Source organism: Achroia grisella, unplaced genomic scaffold, assembly GCF_030625045.1.
Source record: "Achroia grisella isolate CSIRO2021 unplaced genomic scaffold, CSIRO_AGI_Agris_v1 utg241, whole genome shotgun sequence".
In the NCBI taxonomy this organism is placed as follows: domain Eukaryota; kingdom Metazoa; phylum Arthropoda; class Insecta; order Lepidoptera; family Pyralidae; genus Achroia; species Achroia grisella.
This window is the reverse complement of record NW_026712734.1, coordinates 3267520-3292038: the sequence shown is the minus strand read 5'-3', so window position 1 is coordinate 3292038 and position 24519 is coordinate 3267520. Positions and strand designations below refer to the sequence as shown.

The window sequence follows — 24519 nt, the reverse complement described above, 5'->3', positions numbered from 1 at the left end:
GTCAAAATCGGTCCAGCCACTTCAGAGATTAGTCGGAACAAACAGATAGACAGACAAAAAATGTTGTTTTGATTTATGTACCGTATTTATATTCATATACATGTAGTAAAAACCGGTTATTTCAATATTACAAACAGACAGTCTAATTTAATTTATATGTACAGATATATCAAAACATTCTTTAGTATCTTATTATAAAACTTAAACTACATTCCCTTAAAAGCATTATTAACTTTAGCAAACAATACTTGAGAAAAGCAAGATTATATTCGTGTCTAGTTTTAATTAATTTTATCGTAATATAAACTGTAATATTATTATAAACGTACCCCGGTCTCGTAATCCATGACTAGCACCCACTGTCCGTCCAAACACAGCTGCATTTTCTGACTCCATATTCCTGAAATACGACGTAGTTTAGTAAAGTTAATTCAATGTCTAATTAAACAGAAGGATCAGCAACATTTTTTTTTATAGTACGATGGTGGCAATCAAGCACACGGCCCATCTGATGGTAAATGGTTACCGTAGCCTATGAACGCCTGAAACACCAGGGGTGCCACGTGCGCGTTGCCGACCCTTAAGAAACTTTAATATTCAAGAAGGGTTGAAGCTCTGCCTCCAACATTATTTTTTTCTTGATTTCAGGAGCTATGTGGATGGACCACAGTGCTAATTATGGGTACTCGTTGTAAAAAACTTTTGTACACCTACATTTATTGAATCTGTTCTCGTTTTGGTTCGTATGTTGCACTGTTTCCATTCCAAGAGGCTACTCTTCTTTGGGCCGTTGTGTGTGTAGAGTCAAGGCTACTAGAGGAGCCAGCCAACTTCCTCCCAGAAGCGCAGAACCCATCTGGTCTTTTTTTGGTTTACAGGTGGAAAGTCATAAATGTTGTGTCGTCTATAGACATGAATAACATTGTGTGAAGCACAGCAGAAGAACCAGATACGAAATAAGAAAAGAACGATCAAAATCGGTACGGTATCGACATTCCATAAAAATTTAGTTCGAAACAAAAAAATACAGTCTCATTGAGAATGTCCTTCTTATTTTGAAGTACAAGAGAAACGCTAAACAGCACATGTAGTTGTGAGTTCTGAGGGTGGTACTGACCGTTAGTTTTCTCCAACTGTAGCAGCCTCCGCATGCCGTCTGCGGGGTACACGATGCCCGTCTCCCTGGTGACCGTGAAGGTGGCCAGGTGTTCGAGGACGTAGGCGGCGCGGTCGCCGCCGCCCCCCGGGCCCCCCGCCCCGCCCCCCCGCAGCCCCGCTATCTCCTCGAACTCGTCGAGCGCGCGCTGTGCGCTGCGCGACGTGCCGCTGCCCGCGCTCCGCAGCGCCATCTTGCTACCGCGAATGTCACTCGCACACATCCATCACCATCGGATATCTTCTTATTGGTCGTGACTGTCTGGTTATCTGAAATAGACAATACAAATACGCGTTAAATTGTATAACAAGTAACTGTACGTTTATTCTATAAGAGCTATTTTAGGCCAGGAAATAGTGATGCATTTACGAAGCTGATCTAAGGTGAACAACCGGTGGTGATGCGGTAAGAATACAATATGTTTCAGCTGTTACGTTCAACAACAGTCGACTGAGAGAGCATACTATAATACACTAAATGACAAAAAGAAACTCTTAACAAATCTTTGTAGTAAAATAATTGGCTAACTTCTTAACAGTAGTCTATATTTGTACATATAATAATATGTGTATATGTTTTAATGAATGATAATGGAATGATGCTCCTGTCTGCGCTAACGCTGGCGGGGCTCCAGTGGAGGATAATAACATGAACATGAGGCCAGGTCAGTTAGCCTATCGTGACAAATTCGCTAGGATTTATCATGAAGATTTCCAGAAAGAACCACTTGCAAGTCAAACTGATATGGTACATAAGGTATTAGCAATTAGGTCATCAGTCCACTTTACTAACAATCTCCTCTCCCTTCCTAGGCTAATATTATATATTGTTATGGTCGTTATGATAACAACAAGTTACGTGGAGAGATCTCAGCGCTTCGCTTTCTTTGCTTACTGTTATGAAAACAAGGAATGTATTGTTACTTAACACACCGGGCGTTACAAAACGTATAAAACAATAGGAAAGGTAAAATTTTGTGAAGTGAATTTACGCAGTGGCGTTCAGGCAGACATATTAGAGTTACGTTATAAGGAATAAAAAAATTACAATAAGATACCAAAGAATATACTGGAATTACCCTTACATAAATTCAAAACATCTGTTAAATCATATTTACTGAGCAAAGCCTAACACACTAAACGATTACTTGATTGACGAGCGTGCATGGCAATAGTTGTTCATGCATAATGTTAGACATAGACACCTATATACATTGTAAAAAAGTATACTTTAAAAAAAAGTAATTGAATTGAGTTTCTTGCCAGTTCTTCTCAATTGTATCTATATACTGAACTGGACGGTAGGGAAAATATTATAATATAAAAAAAATACGTTCATAAGCGGCTAAAATGTCCTACAAGAATAAATGATTTCTGAATTTGAATTTGAAACGTAGTTATGTGATACCGGACGTGGTGCCGACAGCGATCAGTGCGAAACTTCGTGCCACTAGCACGTGGACGTGCCGCGCATCACAACCACCACCCGCCGACCAGTGGCAGGGGGGGGGGGGGGGGGACACTGGCGACCACACCACGGACACTGTCACCGAGTGGACGCGACGCCATCTTTACTACATCACATTCATTGACACGTCACAGTCGGTGTGGTTTTTATTTAGTAGTCGATCAGTATATATATATATAATAGGAGACCCGTCCACGCGTGGCTGTCTTAAAATAATATTGCGTCAATAAATTGACGTCATTTACTTGAGATGTAAGCTATCCTATCTTTCAAGTTGGATCAAATTTCACACAATGTTCAAATCAAATTTGCAATCGGTTCAGTAGTTTAGGAGTCCATCGCGGACAAACAACGTGACACGTAATTTTTATTTGTAACGATTGTACATCGTGATTCTGTCATGTAGTCGTCTCACAATTTAATTTTAAACTTAATGATAATCATCCTTTTTAAACTACATCATGGCCTTCAAAAGTAAGGACCCTTACTATTTGGGTCTGACTCTCGCAGGTACCGTCTATATACGACTGAAACAACAGGGATGTTGTAGATCATGCACTGTCTCATGGCGGAGCAGTGGCGTACATACGTGAGGCGAGTACAGAATGTTAATGAGGTAAGAGCTGCGCGTAAGGACAAATAGAATGATAATCGGCACTCTCTGCTTTCTTTAAATATGCCAGCGTAGCGGGTTCTGTGTTGATTGCCGCATGCATCCTCATGTAAAGTGCGAATACTGTAACTACCATATAGTAATTTTAAGTAGCTGTGACGAGGTCGAGTGGAATGAGTAGTCATGCTCACTAAAATGTCCAGACGTGTGGCGGCGTCATGGGCCGGGTCATGAGGATCGCTAAAATAAAGGCGATGGCTGGCTCATCCGTCATACTCGTGAACGCGTGCTGCTTGTAGGGACTGTTCTGCTCTTATCACTACGACTGATTTAATCTAATTGTGTTTTTATATTTGACCCTAACATATTAGTACTGGTTGGTAGTTTGTATTCACAAGTTACGACTTGAAAAATGTGAACTTACGAGGATTATTTAAAAGAGCAACACACAAGTCTCTTGCTCGTTCTTCTTGTGATGAGGCTTTCCGAATGAGCGGTAGATTAAAAAAAAATGTTATGACTATTAAAAAGTGTTTAAATTATTTTTTTTTAAATAAAATATTTTCTATTCTGGCTAGTCCGTGAGGCGCTGCCGTGAAGATAAATAGAGGACGTGGTAGTGGTGCGGTCTTTATAAATGTATGTACGACATATGCATGCCACTAGGGCCGCCTGACAAACCACTTTCGTATCTTCCAACTGCGGAACTGGTTTGTTGGGACTACACTGACGCGAGCGCCGCGCCGCGCCGCCACACCAACTATTATACATTGGAATGTATTTTCATTAATACACTTATTATTATCTATTACAGTTTAGAAATTATCAAAAATGTTCTCGTTTTTCAATTCAACACACAAGTTTCTTACTCATTCTTCTTGTGATGAGTCTGCATTCTGAATGAGAGGTAGAATAAAAAAAATGTGACTATTCAAAAATGCTTATATTAAGTTTATTTCAATAAAGATTATTTCTATTTCAAATGTATTTTGCGCGAGTTAAATGATTACATCGTCAAATACGATTGAATGAAAAAAAGGAAAATATTGTAGTATAACTATTTATGACTGGAGAATATGTAGTATAACTATTTATGACTGGAAAAATGTATATAATGGTAAGATGGTAGACAGTGAAGAGATATCATATATAATTTTGTTTTTATACTTTGGATTATAGAATACAAGAAAACTTCAAATATATTAATATAAAAACAGTTTCTTAAAAGAAAAAATGAGCGGATAAATATATGTCTATAATAGTAGTAGTGGGAGCCCGCGCGGCGCCGGCGCCGGCGGTGTTCACTTGTAGGGTTTAGATGCTTGGTATAATATGTTATCTGTGCTGGCCACACAGCGCCGCTTGTTTTATTTTTATTGCATTGCTTGGAAAAAAATAACAAAATGAAGTCTTACTACCTATTTATGTTGTTTGTAATATACTTCTGAGGCAATAAAGAGTAAGTAAATAAACAAATAATAAAATAAATTCATTAAAACATTGATTGATTTTGTTAATTATTTCTCAACCAAGTTTGTTATATTTTATATCTCATATATGCCCTGTCCTTGTTGTCAGTACTTATACATAGTATTTGCATTTTCTGTACTTATAATAAATCTATAGAGAGGTCAATTCTGTACATGAAGTATATTTCCAAAACAACTATCATGCCAAAAATGCAATCAGTAAAATTTTTGTATGTCTGTCTGTATGTTCGTTATAGAAACAAAAACTACTCGACGGATTTTAACGAAATTTGTTACAATGGTATTCTTCATACTCCTGGGCAGGTTATAGTATACTTTTCATCACGCTACGATCAATAGGAGCAGAGCAGTGAAGGGAAATGTTAGGGCAACACATCAAAACCACTGAACCGTGAGGAAGGACATGGGCTACTTATTTTACGAAAATCAACGGAACGACAGACGAAGTCGCAGGCAACAGCTAGTTTTTTAATATAACAATATAGTACTTGTGATGGCAGTTCATTACAAAGGTTCTTTTGTAATAATATTTAATTTGTTTCACCGTATTCTTAAGATATATCTTTCTAATACACGCTACGTTTCAAATTGCGTATTTCACCGCGGTGTTAATATCCTCCCACGGCCCGCGTGCCCCCCGCCCCCCGCCCCCCGCGCCCCCCTCACCACCAAACAAACACCACACGAATATAGAACGGCATGGTGCGAGCTGTGAGTGTGTGTGTGTGTGTGTGTGTGTGAGTCATGTGTGCCAGCCAACACTACGCACGAGTACAGGCACGGCCGCCTTATCACAAAACAATTACACTATCGCGAACACCAGAGATATTTTTTTCTAAATATTCTGATGGACAGAGTTGACATAAAAAAAATTGATTATTTAATTGAATTAGTGCTAATTGGTAGTTTGTATTCACACACTTAAACTTAAAATGTAAAATAATAATAAAATTATTTAAAAGAGCAACACACAAGTTTCTTGCTCGTACACACAATATCGCGCATTCAACCGGACGCCTGCGCGCGCGTCCGGGCGCTCCACACCGGCGCCCCCGGGCGCCCCTCCGATCGATCCCCCGTCCAATTCAAACGGGGATCGATATTACGACGGCCTGAACCAAGGTTCGAACCCCTAGTGGTGCCCTCAGACTAAAGTCGTATCCGTCGGGCAGGAGTTGGCCTTCAGCCGCTCCATAAGTCCTTCCTTTGGTTTGGAGTGCCATCTGCACTCGCCCCCTATCGTCCGGTGAAGCTGTAAAGGCCAGCTGCAGCCAACAGCATTAGAGTAGACCGAAAAAACAAATTCTTGCTCGTTCTTATTGTGATGTAATGATTATTTTATGTTTATTTTTAATTATGGTAAAATAAGTTTAATTATATATACATTTTATTTACTCTTTTTTTTCGTTTGTTGTTTATATTGTATTTTTAACATTGCACTGAATAAAATATTTTTCTTTCTTTCTTTCTTTCTTCTTGTGATGAGATTAAGTTTCCAAATGAGCGGTAGATTAAAAAAAATGTGATGACTATTCAAAGGTATTATTTGAATAAATGATTTTCTATTCTATTTTATTCTTACGGTTACGACTTTAGTTTACGACACAATCCTCTTGTTGTTATACCATCAAGTCGTGTATATGTGTGTGTGTATGTGTAATGTGTATGTATAGTATCATTTGCTATTTATAAATTGTACGCACAAGATATATATTTACTGTTATAACAAAACATAAGATTACTTATTTTTTTTTTGTTCTGTCTATTTTGCCACATTTGCAATGATTTTGACAATTCCTTATACAAATATGTTTTCACTGTTTCGTTTAGATTGGTGTTTGGGTAAAGAAACAAATACAAAGACACACGACCATATCGTAAATTACTGATCTAGGAAACATTGTGGTTTTATCGCGACCAAAATTTCGATGAATATAATTTTCTTCTGTATTATATTATCTGTATACAGCGGAACTGCTTGCATCGAATGTCAATCAGCCTACGTTCACCCATAAAAAAAAATTTGTAATACTTTTTTTTTTGTGGATAAATGAATTTTCTGAATTTATTAATTATTCACAGGCATATGTAAAATATTTTTGAAACTCTTTATAATATTATATAAAAATGCAATAATAATATAACAAGAATAGAAATAGAAATAATCTTTATTCAAATAAACTCATTACAAGCACTTTTGAATAGTCATATTTGATTCTACCACTCATTCGGAATGCAGATTCATCACAAGTAGAATGAGCAAGAAACTTGTGTGTTGCTCTTTTTAATAGATGTTTTTTTATGTAAATAATTACAGTATAACAAGTAAGAGGCATGCGTTAATCAACATAGAAATCGCTACGCACTCATTATTAGTGTTATAATAAAAAGTACAAAATAATTTGGGAATACCCAGCCACACAGGGTGTTAACATCATTTAATCAGGTCGCGCGCGAGTGATCCGATCCGTTCCTGTTAAAGACATCAACGCGAACCACTGCGCCTCGAGTATTGTTTACGGGAAGAAATCATTACGAGTAAGTATTGTGTGAGTTCATAGTTCCTTGTTTCATATAATACATATAATACATATTATGAAAGTACTAACTCTTTTTTTTAAATAAAAAGTATCCCATGTTCATTCTAATACCTCCAAAAACATGTGTACATTACATTTATAATATTACTAGCCACCCACCCCGGCTTTGCACGGGTGTACATGTATTATACATATAAACCTTCCTCTTGAATTACTCTATCTATTAAAGAAACAGCTTCAAAATCCGTTGCGTAGTTTTAAAGATTTAAGCATACATAAGGACAGACAGCGAAAGCGACTTTGTTTTATACTATGTAAGGATGAAGAATTAAGGATTCATGCGAATATATTGAAACAATAAAATATTAAATTAATGAAATATGTAGAAAAATCAGCTTTGTATACCTATATAAGTATTGAAACGTTCGAGTGAATATATATTATTTTATTTTATATACATTCGTTAGTTATATACGTACGTATATAAATATTTCTTTTTAATTCAAATATAATATTGTGATTTTGCATGTTTTTAACATAGATACATATTGTGTGTACAGACAGTACATGTAGAAACGGGGGGGGGGGGGGGACACACCGCAAACACCTGATACCATGCATGACTCATGACATATATTTTATAAGATACGAGATCGTACAGATTATACGAGCGTCGCGGTGGGTACCGTAGGGAGGTGGCCTGTTTCAATTAACGATCTATCTGATGGTAGGTGGCAAAAGTCGCGTCGCCGAAGCTGGTAAAGTAAATGCATTTAGATTTCACAGAGTTATCCGATTTTGAAGACTGATGATTTCTTTCAGGTGTAGTAGTATTTAGAAATATAAATAAAATTGAAGTGTCTGTTTGTAATAGAAATAACCGTTTTTTACTAAATGCATATGACTATAAAAATACAGTAGGTACATACACCAAAATAACATTTCTTACAATTTTTGTTTCTTGGTTCCGTATAATCTCTGAAATGGCTGGACCGATTTTGACGGGGCTTTTATTGGCAGATAGCTGTTGTAATAAGGAGTAATTTAGGCTATTTTTTTTAAAGAAAATTAAGTTAAATTCCCCGTGGACGAAGTCGCGGGAACAGCTGGTATAAAATAATTTTGATGAACATGAGGTCAGGTCAGTTAGCCTATATATTATGATCTCCATGGAGAACCACGTGGACGTCTACCTGACATGGCACATTATTAGCAAATAGGTCATCAGTCCAGCCAGTCAGTTTACTGACTCCCCTCTAAAATAATTTTAACAAGTTTCTAATTTTATTTTAATGAACGTATATGTACGAGTACATATTTTAATTACGTACACATTAATATGTTGTAAACTACGCTTGATTAACTACAAAATACCTCAAAATAACGTTAACTACAATTATATGCGAGTGTAGTGTTCCGCTGGATATTTATTGAGTGTTACATAATTACAGGAAAGTATTAACTCATTACAAGTAGCAGTATTGTGATCGGGGTCGGCATTTGAAATCTACTGCTACAATTAAATTAAATCGGTGCCTTTTATTTTTAAGTAAAAATAAAAATCTCATTATATACTAGCTGTTCCCGCGACTTCGTCCGCGTGAAATTTAACATTATTTTACTAAAATAAAAGATTTTTTCTAAAATAAAAGTTGCCTAATTTACTCCTTATTAGATCAGCTACATGCCAAAAAAAGTCTCGTCAAAATCGGTCCAGCCATTTCAGAGATTAGCCGAAACAAACAGACAAAAATTATAAAAAATGTTATTTTGGTGTATGTACCATATTTATATTCATATTCATATAGTATAAACCGGTTATTTCAATATTACAAACAGACACTCCAATTTTATTTATATGTATAGATGTATATACATATATATATTCAAGTATTCAAGTACGGAATCCTTGCGGTGTGACCTTACTTGTAAGTACATACCTCTCAATTGATGCTACAACGGCAGCGCACTCATAGCTATCTAAATAATATTTGACGGCCTCAGTACTCTAGCGGTTTAGCACACTTCCGATGGTCGCGGGTTCGATTCCTCGCACGGCACAAACAAAACGATTGTTTGTATCGGTTTGGGTGTTTTCTATATATAATATGTATGTATTTACAAAAATATCTATGTGTATGTATCAGGTATCTAGTACCTATAACACAAGCTTTAGCTATCTTAACTTGGGTCTAGATGGCGTTGTGTGAATTGTCCTGAGATTATTATTATTATATTATTATTAATTAATTAATTGATTTAATATTAATAATTAAATAACTAATGTTCTAAATACAGTTTCAACACATATGTGACTTGTGTAACACTCCCGCTGCACACAGCATCCACTCATCTCATCGGCACATTCTCAGAGCGCGGCACGATTATGTTAAAATGATTACATTACTAGTTTTTACCCAAGAGTTGTTGCGTGCGTACACGGACAATATTTACTTTTATTAACTGTGGGATAAAAAGGTGTCTCCGTCCATACTAAATGCTGGCGTGTACCAAACCATAATACAACAGATAGCGAAGTCATTCGTGTCTCTTACACGAAGCAACAAATGAGTAGGAAGAGAAGGGCCCAGTACCGTACCTTGGGAGAGGCCTATGTCCAGCAGTGGACTGAAGCGGGCTGATGATTTTCCTCCTCATTGTAATAACAATATCTATATTGCAACATTACTTTATTTTTCTAAAATAAATGTAGCCTTACTAAGTTACTCCTTATTACATCAGCTACCTGCCAAAACAAGTCCCGTCAAAATCGGTCCAGCCATTCCAAAGATTAACCGGAACAAACAAACAGACAGACAGACCAAAATTGTAAAAAATGTTATTTTGGTGTATGTATCGTATTTATATTCATATGCATGTAATAAAAAAACGGTTATTTCAATATTACAAACTGACACTTTAATTTTATTTACATGTATCGATTGAATGTGATGATAGTTGCAAATTAAAATAAATAATTATATATTTTAATGATTGTGACAGTACAGTACTGTAGCAACAGAGACTGTACACAGGTAAGGTATATTAGTAAGTATGTAGGTAATTATTGTAATCTATATGCAGCTACAGATAATACATGACACAGGGCAGGATTAGCGAGATGATATGATTCTGTAATCGTTAAAACTAACGTCACTCAATTACTGTTAAATATGATTCACTTTTAATGACTGCAAAGGAAAATATATGTAATACACACCTACCAGCACCCGCTCTAATATTTATTATATATAAAGACAGTATGCAGTTATTAGCAATAGATATATGGTGAAGATTTCAATATATATAATATACACATATTATATTACATAGAAGCCGAGGGCACAGTTACTTACTAATAAGTTATAGTTAAAACTAATTTTGTTACTAAATTTAGACAAATAACAAATTAGAAAAAAAATATATAACAATAAGATTAAAGTACCTACGATTACATTGAGGCTGTTTCGGAGCAGACGGACACAAATGCAAATAATACAATGATATCACTTGTTTGCTCGCTGACAATTATCACAATCGCAATCTCTAATATTGAGACATAACATAAACATAAGGATTACACACTCGTATGCGTCCTGTAACCTGACACAAATTAACATTCTATTTCACAATAAATACTATTTTCTATATAATAAATATATAAATATCGAAGTGTGGAAACTTTATATAATAATAAAGTTTCCACACTTCGATATTTATAATACTTTTTGTATTATCCATATTTATTCGTTACATCAAGTTCTATATTGAATAAATGCTAGTGTCGAAGCTCACACTCTGTGTATTATATCTACATAAATGGATCACTGTAGTTTTACCTCGAGATTTATTTTCTTCCGTTTGCATCTATGATTTCTTCCCCCACTTCCCCTAATCGTCTGTTACGAAATCCTGAGGTCACGTAGACCCCACCAACACGAGGAACGTGGAATGGAAACACACTTTTATTCCATCACACGGCGACGTCCAATTTTATATTGATTGTAATAAAATTAAACTTTTTTTATCGTATTTAAATTAATATTTTAATAAATGCATCAACGTATTTCCGTCTATTGTAATTAGCAATATTTTTATCGTATCGAGCAAATATCTTATCAGATATGTAATCGCTGCTTGAGAAACATATTTTACATTCGCTGACGAATACTTACCTGCAAGTAGGTGCTCGTTATCAGTAATAATAATGATAATCTCAGGACATCTCACACAGCGCCATCTAGACCCAGGTTAAGCCATCTATAGCTTGTGTTATGGGTACTAGACAACTGATACATATACATCGATACATATTTTTTCGTAAATAATATACATACATATTATACCATAGAAAATACCCAGACCGATATAAACAATCATACTCATGAATACAAATGTTTGTGCCGTGCGAGGAATCGAACCCGTGACCATCGGTCGTAAGGCGGTGTGTTAAACCACTAGACCACCGAGGTCGTGAAATCAATTAAATACTAGTTCTAATACGTACCTACTACACCACTATGTACTTGGGTTGCTTTCCTGTTGTTTAATATTCTCACTCGTACACCAGAGTGGAATGCGTCCACTTCTAATGACTGTGAATAGCATACCAACAAACTGGTTTAATTATCATATTGATACCTATATATTTATAATCAGCTCATTACGATTTAGTATCTATTTTATTTTACAAAAAGGAAAGTAAGAAATAAAATAATAGCTCCAGAGAGAACTGTGCGTGTACACTGTATAGTGTTGTATGGGAGGTGCGGGGCGCTGTACGTGATCCTATCACACAATATTGGTAGACTAGGGTTGCCAAGCCCAAATTAAAAAAACCAGAATTGAAAGTTCAATAAACAAGGAGTATACAGTTTAAAAACTGAACGCAGTATCACGCAGTGTGGCAAAATTAAAGTAATTAATATAATCAGGTATCTAATAAGAATATTTGATATATACAGATATACACAGTTGACAATCAGTAATTAAGAGGCGCGCATATCTTAAAAACCCAGCACGCTGACAAACAACTATTCAGGACTTGCCAGGACACTTCAAGAACTAGGACAGGTCCTGGGAAAACAGGACGGTTGGCAACTCTACGGTAGACGGCAGTTCGATGCACAGTTCTAGTACTATTTAAGATATTGGTTTTAGATTCGATCCCTTCTAGAGCGTTCTCTTAAGGACCTTAGCACACAGCCTCGCCTTACGATGGGCGCGGGTTCGATACAAATGATACAATGCGAACATTATTCCTGATCATGACGGTTAGCGTTTGTCAAAAACATATTTGATTTATTTGAGTTAGTCGGCTACTACTTATTGGTTAACTAAATGGGGCTCTGGTCATGTATGAATCTAGAACCTTCTCGGACATCTAAGTATATTTTACTTTTTATTTACATAATTATTTGAAATTTTAAAAATATTCCAGCCATTTCAGAGATTAGCCGGAACACACAGACAGACAGATAAAAATTGTAAAAATGACGACATCGGTGGTCTAGCGGTCTAGCACATCGCTTTACGTCCGATGGTCGCGGATTCGATTCCTCGCACGGCACAAACATTTGTATTCATGAGTATGACTGTTTGTATCGGTCTGGGTGTTTTCTATGTCTAAAATATATGTGTTTACGAAAAAAAAATCTATGTATTAGTATCAGTTGTCTAGTACTCATAACACAAACTTTAGCTAGCTTAACATGGGTCTAGATGGCGCTGTGTTTGTGAATTGTCCTGAGATTATTATTATTAATGTTATTTTGGTGTATGTACCGTATTTATATTCATATGCTTACTTAGTAAAAAACTGTTATTTCAATATTACAAACAGACACTACAAGTTTATTTATATGTATGTATAGAGTATATTAAAATAAAACACTAGTAAAAGAGAAAGTGGTATCATTTATATAACATTTATGCTGATGGGGTAATTATTTAATTCAATTATTTATGTTCAGCATATCGATCGTAATGATTGTATACGTCATATCATAGTACTATAGTGATTGATCGAGCTAACAAAGTAAATTTATTAATATATAGTATTTAATATAGTACAATACTTGATAACTCCTAAACTGTGTGATTATTTTATGTGTCTAAATACAATTAACAATATCTGTCTTAGGATCTGTACCTATACTGAACTGGACGGTAGGGAAAAAATTGTAATATAAAAAAATACGTTCATAAGCAGGACGGGGAAAATTTTGGGGCACTTGATACGACACGACGAACTAATTGATAACATTATCGAAGGAAAAATACATGGAAAGAGAGGAAGCGGAAGACCGAGACACAGCTACATCAAGCAAGTTAAAGAAACAGTTGGAGTGGTGTCGTACCAACAGCTACAAAGACTGATAGGAGATCGTGGGAGGTGGCGGGAGCTCCACCGACAAGAGCACAGCTCTTAAATTATGAATGAATGAATGAAGCGGCTAAAATGTCCTACATGAATAAATGATTTTTGATTTTGAATTTGAATTTGAATTTAATTTGACAGCCAACTATTAATTTAGTTTGTTATTTTAATAACCGAAGTATTAAAAATATACATTTATGTACAGTATTGTTTGTGTCATCTACATTTGAACTAAGGAGTAACTTAGGCTACTTTTATATTAGAAAAAACAAGTTAAATTCCACGCGGACGAAGTCGCGGGTGCAGCTAGTACATATATATATATAAACATATGTATAGGTAAATAACAATGTGTGTTCAGTACTGTACCGGGTAGGTACGGAAAATCACGGATATTGATGATTAATAAATAAATTGATATTGATTACAAATATGTGTACAATTACAGTACAGTACATGTGGTATGCGATCGGTGATTATCACTGATAAATATTATATCTCACTAAATGCGAGGTCGTGATTTACATAGCGCGGCCGCAACAAACACAAACATCTACATATATATATATACATTTGATACAATATTTAAAGTGATACTACATATTCAAACTACATACATATAATATTAATATTTCGTTATGACTGCCTATCAAATAATATCAAATCAAATCAAATCATGCAAAATACAGTGCTTATAGGTGTATACAATATTAAATATAATATCCAGTGTATTTTTAAATATGATTATAATCTAATCTTATACATATGTATATAAAATCCTCGTTTCACAATGTTTGTTATCATACTCCTCCGAAACGGCTTGACCGATTTTTATGAAATTTTTTATTCATATTTAGTAGGTCTGAGAATTGGCTACTATCTATTTTTCATACCCCTAAGTGATAAGGGTTGTTCAACCCTAACATTATATTTGAATGTTTTGGTAATTTTTTTATAATGTGGCTTTATAATGTGTTCTATCACCAACCCCTATTTTTTATTAGCGATTTTAATTTATATGGTAAAACAATGATTGCTGAGTCAGCTAGTTTTTATATGTTATTATACTCATGTGATTCCAATTAGTCAATAATTATATTATTATTGTCATATATAATTATTATAGGATATGCATTAAATTACTAAGTTCAATCAATTCTTCGACACTATTTTTAACAGTGTACCAATAATCTGGTTAACAAAGACTGGTAGATATATTCATTGTACACACATACAAACAAACAACTTTTGAATTTATTTATTAAAAAAACAATAAGTATAATAAGATATAGAATTTACGTAACATTTTTTTATTGTTTCGCTGAATATGACCTGAACATTCGTATTGTTGAGTATTTTTAAATCTGTTTGTTTGTTTGTAAACTAAAATTTTAGGCGAGTAACAAAATCAATTAGAATTAGATACTACTCTGTATGTATACTGAATTATATTATAGCAAATAGTTCTGAATGTCTGTTTGTTACTCAATCATGTTCAAATGTAGGTTTGTATAAAAACTTTATATACATTTTATGGTAATGAGTAGCGGTGAAACCGCGGATAACAGCTAGCTATATCTAATTATAAATACTTGAAACGATTTGATAGGCCGGTTATCAAACGGATACACACACGTTAGGTATTATGTAGTCATACAAATTTATATAGTATGATTCATGCACATGGAAATTTTAGTTAAAGAAATAATAAGACATACATACAAGTGTTGTTTTGATTTGATGTCGCGTGATGGAGCTGGTCACAGGTCAGAGTGGCCCGGTTACTTGGTCAGATGGTCAGGGTCAGGGTTATGGTTTTTTTTAGTGGATGATGATGGAATGGTGCTCCCGCCTGCGCTAACGGTTTACGCTGGCGGGGCACCAGTGGAGGATGATAAGATGAGCATGAGGTCAGGTTATTTGGCTCGTCATGACAAATTGACCAGGAATTGATCACGTTGGTTTCCAGGGGGAACCGCGTGGAGGTCAAGGTGACATGGTACATTGCTAGCAATAAGATCATCAGACCACATTACTAACAATCATCTTTCAAGAAGAGATATTTAGAAAAAAATATTAAAAGAGACCAGTTTTGTATTAGTTATATATGATTACGACGGTACTACCATGTTATCAGTGGTATATATATATATATATATATACCTTCAGCACGCGGCACACTGCGCTATTAATGACACGTTTGCAATAACGACAAAAATAAACCCGCGGCGGCCCTGCACCATGGAATGTTGGTGGTGGTTGAGGCTACCCCCCCCCCCTCCCCCCGGGGGGACAGGGGTTTGATAGTAATGTGCATTAATGATGTTATTGCTAGCAATGTGTGGTCAGGTTGACCTCCACACGGCTCACCCTGGAAACCAACCCCCTCCCCCCTCCCCCTCCCTCCACCGCGGCGTGACGTCGCCGTAGGCGTCAAATCGCGCAATAGTAATTACCGCCGGCTGGAATGTGATCCGACAACGCAATGGCGGAATACATTCCGAACGGTTACGACGCGACGAGACGAGACGAGACGCAACGCCCGCGACGTGAATACATGGCAGCTAATGAGGTTCACGTGGCCGTCCGACCTCCTCTACCTGTAGCACGCCGCGCCGGCCGCGCCGGCCGCGGGGCACCACTGTACACAGCACGCACTATAGATTTACTATTCACACATACTTCATATAAATTAACATATCCCAATAAGATTTTGTCACGACCAGAACTGAATTCCAATACTTTTCTACTGCGTTCAGACACATTTATAAAATATCTTACTGATACATATTACAAACACGAAAGTTTGTGACTATGGATGGATGGATGTTTGTTATTCTTTCACGCAAAAACTACTCAACGGATTTTGATGAAACTTTACAGTCATATAGCTTATGCAACTGAACAACACATAGATTATATTTTTTATTGAAATTTTCCGCGGGTGAAACCGCGAGCACAGCTAGTATTTTTACGTGAATGAGTAACAAACTTTCATGTTTATAATAATACTAGCTACTCGCCCCGGCTTCGCCCGGGTGTACATGTATTATATATATAAATCTTTTTCTTGAATCACTCTATTATAAGAACCCGCTCCAAAATCCGTTGCGTAGTTTTAAAGATTTAAACATACATAGGGACGAACAGACAACGACAGCGACTTTGTTTTATACTATGTAATGATTAAGATTTACTTATAGTGACGATTTGAAACCTATATTCGTAATTTTAATGTACAAGATTGTAATCAGTAATCAGGCTTCGTGGTGTTGAGATGTATGAACTCTGAGTAGTGGGTGAGGCGAGCATGAGTGGAATGTTAAACACACAAACAACATGTGTGTTGTGTATATATGTATATATCAATAAAATTAAAAAGAGTCTCTGTTTATAATATTGAAATAACCGTTTTCATGTAGCAAACATGCATAAGAATATAAATACGGTACATACCACTAAAATAATATTTTTTACAATTATTCCGGGTAATCTCTGAAATGGTTGGACCGATTTTGACGGGGCTTTTTATGGCAGATAGCTGATGTAATAAGGAGTAACTTAGGCTACTTTTATTTTAGAAAAATAACGTTAAATTCCACGCGGCCGACGTGTACGTAACGTAAGTAATTATTTAGTTTACAGCCGCCTACTTGAGATCAGTTTGTTCTAAAACCACATCACATCAGTGACATAACGTGCCTACATATGTATTTACGTTACGTTCAGGTCACACACCAGGTCAACTGTTGTGTCTAGATCACAATGTTTCGTCCTTATTCTTACTAATAATGTGAGAGTAACTCTGTCTATCTGTCTGTCTCGCTTTCACCCAAAACTACTGTACCGATATAAATGAAATTTGATCCACAGATAGTCTAAATCTTGAGAAAGGACATAGGCTACTTCTTGAAGCGAAAAAAGGGTTGTAAGGCTTTGAAAGCGGAGATGAAAAATTGTCTGGAAGCATCGTTAATTTTAGAAGATAGAAAATTATTTTTTGTTCTCTAGCAACACACAAGTTTCTTGCTCGTTCTTCTTGTGATGAGACAGCTTTCCAAACGAGCAGTAGATAAAAAAAATTGTATGACTATTCAAAAGTGCTTAAATTTAGTTCATTTGAATAAATGATTTTGTATTCTATTCTGTCTTTCATTGGATACATTACAAAAAGGTACAGGTGATGTAATTAAATAGTTATGAGGAAGCTCTATTGTGTGTACCCGCAGCCTCCAGACACTGTCCCTGCGTTCCAAGTATAGTTACTAAGCAAGCTATAGGTATACCAAGCAGCTGTAAAGTGTGGGCTTCGTTTTTAGATTAGTATGTTATCTAAGTTAATTTATAATGTCGCTCACCAGTCACCACACGCTTATCTATACATATTTATAGGTCTCGTGTTAAAAATTGCAATAACTATTTTTAGCTACATAAGTACCGTGTATTTCCTCATAACTCATAACAGTCACAAATCTGACGTCTGCCTTTCAGTTACTGATGGTTAGGTCATTACTAATGATATATTTTTGTTGATTTGGGTATTTTATGTTATCTTTACATCTATACATATAAATAAAATTGGAGTGTCTGTTTGTAATATTGAAATAACCGTTTTTTACTATATGCATATGAAATAAATACAGTACATACACCAAAATAACATTTTTTATAATTATGACTGTCTGTTTGTTTCGGCTAATCTCTGAGAATGGACCGATTTTGACGGGACTTTTTTTGGCAGGTAGCTGATGTAATAAAGAGTAATTTAAAATACTTTTATTTTAGAAAAATAAAGTTAAATTCAACGCAGACGAAGTTGCGGGAACAGCTAGTGTTATATATTAACTTATTGTTACCAGTTATAATTATGCTGAATCATAACAATTATAATTAGAGAAGTAATGCGGGGCTACAAGTGTTGGGAAGCTGCGTCTGTCTACTAGGTGATCCACACTGTTAAATAGAAGCGATCCACTCCACATCATTAAAGAAAGCCAAACATAATCAATTACAACTATCTTCAAAAAAATATTCAACAGTTTCAGCTGTGAGATATATCAAGTTTGTGTGCATGTACCATTTCTGGTGTAGAACATCTGACTGATTGCTGTGATGTCAGAATTATTGAACAGTGTCATCAAATGTGGATCGTTTTGCTCAGTATCTATATACGAGCATCGTCCTGATTTATAGAATTTAAAAATACTCAATATGTTAATGTTATGTAATTTGTTAATATGTAGAAAATACTAAAGATAATTCAAATTAAATCATTTATTCCTGTAGGACATTTAAGCCACTTATAAACATCAAATTTTTTACATTATAATATTTTCCCTACCGAATTGAGAAGAACTGGCAAGGAACTCCATTAAATTTTATTTTCTTAAAAGCCAGTTTATTTACAATGTATATTTATATAGGTGTCTATGTCTAACATTACATGAGAATCCCGTGCATGAACAACTATTGCCATGCACGCTCGTCAATCAAGTAATCGTTTAGTGAGTAGGCTTTGCTCAGTAAATATGATTTAACAGATGTTTTGAACTTTTGCAATGAAACCAGATATGTACGAGTATATCAACTACAATCTAGAGATGTTTTATAACAAATGTAGACAACTGATTCCAGCTGCATAAGAGATTAACATTTGATTTGGTCACACGAGTGCAATAATAGCTTGTGAGTAATGTATGTGAACGGCAGGAAGAGTTCATCGTCTGTAAGTACAGCGAGCGGTGGCTGCGGAGGGAAACGTGATGCAACGAACACTCGATGACTAACGGACGAACATCGCCAGGTGTCCATCCTTATATCTTCTTATTGTGATAACGATAAGCTATCATTCTCGAATATTCCTTTATTAACTTCATTAACGATGTACATTATGTGGAAATTAATACAATTTATAGAATAAAATAAGTTAACATCACGATTTGAGAGCTTCATCTCAAATTAGCAGTTACATACATAGTCTGCTGTAGAGTCAGTGTAGCTATTACAGTACGTCTAAAAATTGTTATTTCAATGTACATTATAAGTCTTTACAGTTAATAAATAGTTCTTTAGGTCTTTTTTTAAATATTATATTATTTTCTTCTCGTTTTATACTTTCGAGGATTTTATTGTATGTTAAAATAGATCGGTAGTAGGGACCTGCTCTAAACATTTCTATTTTGGTTTCTGGGAGTGATAGTTTGGTGTCTGTTATTATTTTTAAAATTAAATTTAGATAAATGATTGCTAATAAATGTCAATCTCCAATATATAGATCGATGGTACAGTAAATATTTTAGATTTTTGGAAATATGTTTTAATACTTTCAAATCGTTTTATTTACTTTTACGCACATTTACTTTTTTTTTGCAATCTGGTAATTATGTTTTAATAAAAAAAGAAATAGATTATAAAATGCCGCAAATATATTAAAAATATATTATTAGATCGAAAGAAGTACGAAATATGACAATGTATAGACAAGTGACTGTTAATATGCAGCCACTAAAAGTAAAATACAGCTAAAGTCATGTGCTTCAACTACAATAGTCACCAGCAATAGTAATTAATATAAGAAACTGTAATCAATGATGTGAGTATATATTAGGGCTACACACCACAAAAGGTTACTGAGGTCACACAATACTCGTTTAGAATGGTTCGTAATATAACGGTGTCCGTGTACCTACTACTCGACACCGATGTTGTTTACGTTGATTGTTTGTTTGTTTGTTACAAACACAACAACAAACACAAAGTGACGTTGACACCAAGTTGCCTTCAAAGAACAAGTGTACCTTATGGACCAGAACGACATTCTGCTACATCGGTTATTATAGAGAGACTGATCTCATTCAGCACTAATATCAGCAAAATACGGATTCATGATAAATTAATCAGCTCTGTATGCTGTCCTGAATCCACTAATGTTATATTTATAGTGTATTGTATTGTATTCTGATTTCTGATGAAGCAGATCACAAGGAATATGAATATATAATTACAGTCACGTTCTAATGGCTCACTTCCACAGCGACTTCCATTCGTGGCCTGGACTGTTAGTCGTTGCTGCCACACATTGGTATCGAGGCCGGCCTTTATGATTTGCTAGCCTTTGTGATGGCTAAAAACGATTTTATTCAAACTCATCAGCATTCATATTGGTATGTTGAACATCAGCGAGAATGCGGCCCGTGAGTACATACGAAGCGGAGCAACGACCGTGCGGGAGCTGTCAGCGCCGCGCCATCTAGCGGCGCCGCCGCCACACCGCGCCACCGCCGGCCGCCCGGCCGGGACTACCTTCCAATGGTGATCTTTCCCAACACTAGCACATTACCAATTAGAATATTGTACGACACTAATTTCCAACTATTTCATAGATTAATTGGTACCTACATTAAATCTACAGTTTTTACCTGTAAAAGCTACCATATGCTGAATAATTTCGATCTTTTAATTACAAACAAAGACTCAAAACACTGCGAACAGACGACTGTACTTGTATAGAGGAGCATATAGAGGGGCACCTCGGTCAAAACAGTTACCGATGTATGGACGATTTGTATACAGTTGTGTGCAAATTATTTCCGAAATATGACTAATGATCTAAGAATCAAAAGGAAAAGTGTTTGCACAGCTCTCTCGGCTCGGCCTCAATCCCGGTGAAGCAGCAATACATGGCATGCGCGGGCGCCGGCCGTGACGTGTCGCGCCTGAGATTACAACTACTCCCTGGATTGAGATCCTTGGGCTGTTGAGTGTCATCACGTCCCTACAAGGAACTCACCTTGGAGTGTTTGAATCGGGAACGTGTCACTACAGTGTCTCGACGTCGTGTACTACACTCGCGGCGTACTTCGCGCCACAACGGCGACTCGGTGTGCACTGAAGGTATGTCGTGCACGCTGCCCGCCCCCGCCCCCACCCCACCCCACCCCACCGCACCGCGCCTCGTACCTGCGCGGAGCAGAACCTACACACAGGTGTGGCGATGACGTGAGGGCCGGTGGGAGCCTTCGGCTGCGGGCGGGGGGGAGGCGGAGGGGGAGCGAGCGCGGCCGAGCGCGGTGCGGCGCGGGCGGCGCTGGTCAGTGTCGGGCTGTGCGCTGAACCGACCGCGCGTCGCATACGAAGCGAGCCATGTCCACGAACGGATCGGCGGCTACCGAGCCGCGGCTGTGCCACGTGAGGAAATCGCCTAATTTCGATGGTTACGGGTTCAATTTACACGCGGAAAAGGGCAAACCGGGCCAGTACATCGGCAAGGTCGACGAAGGATCTCCGGCGGAGGCGGCGGGGCTGCAGCGCGGAGATCGCATCCTTGAAGTGAACGGAAACAGCATCGTCGGCGAAACACACAAACAAGTAGTGGCGCGGATCAAGGAGCGGCCGGAGGATGCGGAGCTGCTGGTGGCGGCGCCGGCGCCCGGGGACCCGCTGCCCGACCTGGACGCGCCCGCGACCGCCCCCTCCCCCGCCGCCGACCGCTCCCCCGCCGCCGCGCGCCCCCACCAGCGCCAGGACAGCCCTCCGCCGGCGGACCCGCCGCGGCTCAACCTGCAAATGACCGCGGCGGAGATGCGAGCTCATCTCGCCGCTAAAAAGAAAGTCGACCCCAAGAAAGTACCGATGGACTTGAAGTCCAAATTTGACATCGTTAAAAAACTGTGATCCGGGAGTGAGGCGCGCCGTGTACTGTGTCGTCCGTGGTTGTTGTTGTGGTCGCGTCGCGTGCAGTGCTCTGTGCGGTTCGGGCCAGAATCGTGTGGTCCTCTAGGTTTACGGCGACGTCGCAGGTCGGCGGCGCGTCGTCGTTGACAGTGCGACGTACAGGTACATGTGTGGTGGCCGGCTGGCCGGGGCGGTGCGGGGTGGGGTGGCGCCGCCGCGCAGCGTTGCCAGCTCTCGCGCCGTGACACCGATAGTTTCCACACGATCGTCACGTAAAGTACACAAAATGGGAGTGTGACATCAATAGCGCAACCGCAACCGCGGCGCAGGTCGGCGCGCGGATCCCACACCGCCACCACGCACCTCACCACCGACCCGCCGTCTACCGTCTGCCGTCTGCCGTCTGCCATCTACCGTCTACCGCTCACGTGATGCGTGTTCCATCACACGGTCGGTGCACGATGTAACAGTACCTATTCGGTACTAATGCAATGTTGTATAATAATTGTATGCCTATTTTAAATTGCCATTGATAAAATATGTACATACCTAGATACGTTTAATGGTAAATAGAAAAAAATATATTGTATTTGTTAGGTAGGTAGGTACCTATGTAATGTATATGAGAATTGTTTAAATTTTAAATACTTGATTATCTAAATGTGTAGTTTAGAGTTATTTACCTTTGTAAGTGCAATCTTTTATTGTTGAATCATTGATGATGAAATAAATGAAATATCTAAACGAGCGAACACGTTGGCTGTATAATTTATCACATTGTTATCACCCGCGCGTAGATATATCTATCTATCTACATCACATACGTGTGCGTGCATGTGTGTGTGTGTCGTCGTAACCTCGCGTTTACCCACCTACCTGTGTCGATACCTGCGATTTGATTCGAATATTTTAATGTGTGTGAGAGCTGTTGCTGGCTATAATCGACTCTTATACTATATACTTCATAAGGGTATTTATTGTATGGGTATATGGTATAGTACATGGCCTGACTCGGTTGGTCAAGTGTGTATGTAATAAGTAATACAGTTGAATTTTACAATTAGGTTTACACGAATCCTCATTCTGTATATTTACAGCACATTGTCTAACAGTGTCTCAGGACGATGTACACAGCGCCACTCAGTCTCAAGGTAGGCAGAGCTTGTGTGATCGGTATTGAAAAAGTAATGTAAATACACAGATACTTTTTTTCTAAATACATAATATACTATGAAAACATACAAAAATATTTATTATCGACTAGCTGCACTCGCGACTTCGTCCGCGTGGAATTTAACTTTATTTTTCTAAAATAAAAGTAGCCTGAGTTACTCATTACATCAGCTACCTGCCAAAAAAAGTCCCGTCAAAAAAGGGTCCAGCCATTTGTCGGAACAAACAGACCAAATATTATTTTGGTGTATGTACTAATACAGTAGTATTTATATACGTAACAATATGCATGTAGTAAAAAACGGTTATTGCAATATTACAAACAGACACTCCAATTTTATTTATATGTATAGATTATGCTGATGTGCTGATCGCACGTGAATGAGGACCTCTTCAATAATGGTATACGTTACACTTTCGGTTTTCGGAAGTACGAGCATCTCTGCTTACCGCTGCTGAAATTGCTTCTTATTCGAAATGTTCGCCTCTTGTGTACTCTATTCATTGCTATACGATCCTAACTACCTGAGTATCCTAATAACAAATTTCATTTACCTAAATGCAGACATTTCTTAATATTATATTATCTGTGCCGTAACCTTCGTTCATTTTGGATTTTTTTTTATTAGCATACAAACAGATTACTATCAATACAATAATATCATTAGGAGCGTGTAGTTCGGTACAAAACTGGATTATAATACAACACTATGTATGACTGAAAGATAAATTATATAGACACATTCAATATACGCTAGTAAAAAGTAAACTAAATAGAAAATAGTATAATATATAACTACGTAATGCTATGTCTCATTATGTTAACAGAATTTTATTTATGTTAAAAAAATAAAATTACTTGTATTGTACAAACTTAATATCTAAATCTTTCACATTACTATCCATAAAATACTTGAATGACTTACCTCCTGACCAAATCCACAACGACCTGATTCACATTTAAATCTAAATTACGACAACATCTTTGCCTGAACCTGAATAATTTCTTTTCTAATGTCACAGTTAAA

General features: G+C 37.1%; 2 protein-coding genes across 2 annotated transcripts in view; one reads left to right on the top strand and one right to left on the bottom strand.

The window, feature by feature from the left end:
- LOC131842508 (epidermal growth factor receptor kinase substrate 8-like) overlaps positions 1 to 21528 on the bottom strand; it is a 40880-nt gene extending 19352 nt beyond the window's left edge. Inside the window, exons 1-3 of the mRNA XM_059191058.1 lie at positions 21435 to 21528; positions 1118 to 1425; positions 330 to 400 (exon numbers count right to left, since the gene is read on the bottom strand). Coding sequence (XP_059047041.1) covers positions 330 to 400; positions 1118 to 1379 — 333 coding nt within the window. The 5' untranslated portion in view covers positions 1380 to 1425; positions 21435 to 21528. The remainder of the gene's footprint in view (positions 1 to 329; positions 401 to 1117; positions 1426 to 21434) is intronic.
- A 211-nt stretch (positions 21529 to 21739) lies between these two features.
- On the top strand, positions 21740 to 22482 carry LOC131842594 (Na(+)/H(+) exchange regulatory cofactor NHE-RF1). Its single transcript, XM_059191170.1, has one exon. The coding sequence runs from the start codon at positions 21788 to 21790 to the stop codon at positions 22316 to 22318; it is 531 nt and encodes a 176-aa protein (XP_059047153.1). The 5' UTR covers positions 21740 to 21787; the 3' UTR covers positions 22319 to 22482.
- Positions 22483 to 24519: the final 2037 nt, after the last annotated feature.